Raw genomic sequence first — 4,337 nt, forward strand, 5'->3', positions numbered from 1 at the left:
ATTTATTTATTTATTTATTTATTTATTTATTTATTTATTTGTACTGAGCAGTCAGCCCTGCTGGTATGCTCAGGAAAAAAAAACAAAAAAAAAAAACAGTTCTAACTTAACATACAGTAAACCAATTGTTCGACTAATTACAAGCTAGTACTAGTGTGGTGATATGATTGTAAAAGTGATGTGAACGAATCTGGATCAGACGTTTCAATGATGTTAACAGGCAAGGTGTTCCATTCTTTAACAGTTCTTGAGAAGTAGCTGCTCTGGTATGATCTGGTGGATGATGATGGAATTATGAGATGCAATGGATGGTATGATCTAGTTTCTCTCGTTGGTGGTAGGTAATATGATGGTATGCAGATGGCAAGCTGGTGATGGAGTGCCTTGTGCAGGACTTGTAATCTAGATATCTTGCGACGAGTCTCAAGAGATGGCAGGGATAATTCATTTAACATTTCTGAAACTGAGCTAAATCTACTATAGTCATTATAAATCCATCTGGCTGCACGACGTTGTACCTTCTCTAATTGCTGAATTTGTGAATTGTAGTATGGATCCCACACAGCTGATGCATGTTCCATTTGTGGCCTCACCATTGTGATGTATGCAGATTTCTTAACTCTTTGTGAGCAACTACTAAGGTTACGTTTCAAAAAGTTAAGGGTTTTTGTCGCCTTTGCTGCTATGGTAGATATGTGTGAAGACCAGGATAATGACTTGTTAATTAAGATTTATTTATTTATTTATTTATAAGGCTTTTCAGCATGGGTACAACTACATACAGATACAGTGGTTACACATTCATGAAAACAATATTAGTCCATGCTGAGGGTCCACTAGCAACCTGTGCTAGTGGCCTGAGTATGTTACAAAAATTAATTACTTAACTACAGTAAGTTACTTATTTATTTAATTATAAATTAATTAGTATGTAACTACAAGAGATCAAAGTTCATGACAAGATGATTGCTGACACAGTTACCACACGGACAGAGATAATGATATTTGTGTGGGTCAGTAGAATTGAAGTTTGTGATAAAATGATTCCAGAGAAAAGATTTGATGCGTCTTTTGATGGTTTCTATAGGCAAACTTATATCAATGATTGGTAGGGAATTCCAAAGGCGACAGATTCGGTTGAAATAAAAATGACGCTCTTTATTAGTAAAGGATATGTTGTGGTGTAGCTTGACTGAATTGGATCTTGTAGTACTATGGGAGAATGAAATGTAGAGGTTGATATTGAAGCTTGGAGTGGGATGTTTCAGAGAGTTGACAAAAAAGATTATGTCTGATATTTCAAAGATGTACATTAATGGAAGCAAATTGAGTTTTGTCAGCCGTGTTTTGTAGTCTGAGGAGAAGTCTTGTAAAATATATTTAGTTGCCCTACGTTGAAGTTGTTCAATTTTGGAGATGTCTTTTAAGAGATGAGGTCGCCACACTGGTGCACAGTATAGGAGCTGCGATCTTACTAAGGATATATATAGTTTGAGCGTAACCGAAGGCACAATGGTTTTACAAAAGGTTTTACGTACAAGTCCCAGAGTCTTATAGGCTTTCTTTAGAATGTAGTCATGATGCTCGTTCCAATTGAGATTGTCACTAATCAGGACACCTAGGTCTTTATGCAAATGGGAAGTGTTTATAGGATTACCATTGATGTTATAAGTGGATGTAAATTTACATTTAAACGACAGATGGGTACTTTTAGAGGAATGAAATGACAATAGAGATGTTGTGCTCCAATTTGATAAGCAGTTTAAATCATGTTGTAAGAGCTGGATGTCGCTTGGTACTTTGATATGTTTAAAGCATTTTGTATTATCTGCAAAAAGAAAGATTTTACTGTAAGTGATGGCACAGGAGATATCATTCATGTAAATAATGAATAATAAAGGACCAAGTATACTACACTGAGGTACTCCTGATTCAACAGGGAGAAGATTGGAATTACAGCCATTGATTGATACAAATTGAGACCTATTAGTAACATATGCCTGAAACCATGACCAGAGTTCACCGCCAATATCGAACATACGAAGTTTGTGAAGTAGATGTGAATGAGAAATAGTATCAAAAGCCTTGGTGATATCCAGATAAATGATATCCAGCTGATGACGAGAGGTAAAAATGTCAGATAAAACTAAAAGGAGTTATTGTACTGATGAATGATTCTGAATAAATCCAAACTGGTCAGGATTTATTCTGCTAGTAACATGTCCAATAATTTCATCATGCAGTATTCGTTCCAACACTTTAGAAGTATTACTGAGTAAGGATATCGGTCGGTAGTTGTTGATATGGGTAGGGTCACCGGATTTAAACACAGGAATTATTTTGTGAACTTTCCATTCACAAGGAAGATAACCAAATTTTAATGTTAGATTGAAAAAATAGTGAAGAGGTTTATAGAGGACCGAAGCACACTTAGAAAGTAGAATGGGTGGGATGCCGTCTGGGCCCATGGCCTTGGATGTGTCTAAGCTTACCAATGCTTCATAGACATCAGCTTCAGTGATTGTAATATGACAGAGTGATGCAGGACAATAGGAGTTAAAAGAAGGCGGTAAATCAGTGGAAGTGTTATTAAAAATTGAGTAAAAGTAATTGTTGAAAGCATTGGCTTTATCATTATCACAGTCGAATGTCGTAGAATTGTGATACATAGTGGAGGGGATAGATTTGGATTTTGTAAACCCTCTGATATATTTGTAAATTTTGGAATTGTCAGATGTAGTGACTAAATTGGATTCATATGTCATTTTAGCATTGCTGATCTTTGCTTGAAGCAGGTTTTGGGAGGTTTCCAGCTTATTTTTATTGTATTCAGTAGAGTTGTTGTTAAATTTACGTCTAAGAGAGCGTAGACAGTTGATGTGGTGTCTAATGTCGGAATTGAACCACACGGGCTGACTATTAGGTTTAATTGTAGTTATGAGAATAAAATGTGGTAGAGCATCTTTAATGGTGTTGCTAAGGTATGACCACACAAATTCAATATCTTCAGACATGAGACAAGGTGTGAAATCAGAGTTATATAAAAAGTAACACAGGTCATTGTAGTTACCTTTAGAGTAATTTAGAATTGGTGTAGCCCTTTGGTCACTGTCATTGTTCAATGATGAATGAGAATCAAAGGTTATGACAAAATGGTCTGATGGGATAGGTAAAGGAGGATCACAGTGTATTCTTAGATTCAAAATATTGTCAGGAGCATTGGTTAGGACTAGGTCAAGTATGTTACCAGCTATATGAGTAGGTTCATCTATCATTTGAACAAGGTTAAGGTCAAATACAACGTCACAGAAATTTGATGAAAAGGGGGATTGACCACATAGGGAATCCCAGTTGATATCTCCTAGATTGAAATCTCCCAGTAGAATTAAATGGCCAGTAAGATCCCTGAGGGTGTTAATGTAGCTCAGAAATTCTTGGCAATAATCAACCGATGAATCAGGAGGAATATATCCTAAGCAATACACAGTTGGTAAAGTAGATCCAATACTGATAGTTAGCATCTCTAGGTTGGTAGGGGATTGTAACACTTGATATGGTTTAGAAGATTTAACAGCAAACATTACTCCACCACCAAGAGTTTTGCGATCTTTCCGAATGATTGTATAGTTGTTAGGTAAAATTTCATTATCAAATATTTTTTCAGATAACCAAGTCTCAGTTACTGCGATAATATCAGGAGAAATAGAGTATACATAGTTCTGAAACAAATCCATTTTATTGACTATACTACGAGTGTTCATTAAACATACATGATCTAGTCACTTGGGCTGGTTACTGGTAGCAGATGAGGGATCAGGAGATGCTAAGGTTATTAATGGTGTTAGTTGGTCCATAAGTTGTGAGGCAGCGACAGGTTGGTCTGTAGGGGCTTGAGGTAGACTGGTAGGACAGGTCTGAAAGAAAGAGTTTTTGACTTGGCCATATAATTGGTTATTCACAAAGATGCTGTTGTTACGTATCCTGATGATACTTCGACTGTACCCTTTCTGTAACAATTCCCACCTTTCCTTCAGCAAGACTGCCTCCCTTGTCCTTTCCTCCGGAGACAGGTCAGGTTTTATAAAAACCGGAGTTGATAAGGATCTCTTGTTGGCTAGGACTTGGTTGACGTGAATAACACTACGGAATTTGACAAGAATAGGCCTTGGTCTTGGCGATTGTACTTTGAATTTTCCAAGCCGATAGCAGTCCACAATGGTCCCAGGGTCAGGAGTAACACCCAGTCCACTGAAGATCGATGACACAGAGTCAAAATCTTTTTGGAGACGAGCCGGTCTGATTGTATTAGTAGGACATTCTTCAATTCCGTATACCAC

The 4,337-nt window shown here is 36.9% G+C and overlaps 1 protein-coding gene across 1 annotated transcript; it reads right to left on the bottom strand.

Annotated features, from left to right (window-relative positions):
• Nucleotides 1-2,156: 2,156 nt before the first annotated feature.
• On the bottom strand, nt 2,157-3,734 carry LOC136252836 (uncharacterized). Its single transcript, XM_066045411.1, has one exon. It carries the CDS (start codon nt 3,732-3,734, stop codon nt 2,157-2,159), a length of 1,578 nt encoding a protein of 525 aa, XP_065901483.1.
• Nucleotides 3,735-4,337: the final 603 nt, after the last annotated feature.

Source organism: Dysidea avara, chromosome 4 (assembly GCF_963678975.1).
Source record: "Dysidea avara chromosome 4, odDysAvar1.4, whole genome shotgun sequence".
NCBI classification, from domain to species: Eukaryota; Metazoa; Porifera; class Demospongiae; order Dictyoceratida; family Dysideidae; genus Dysidea; species Dysidea avara.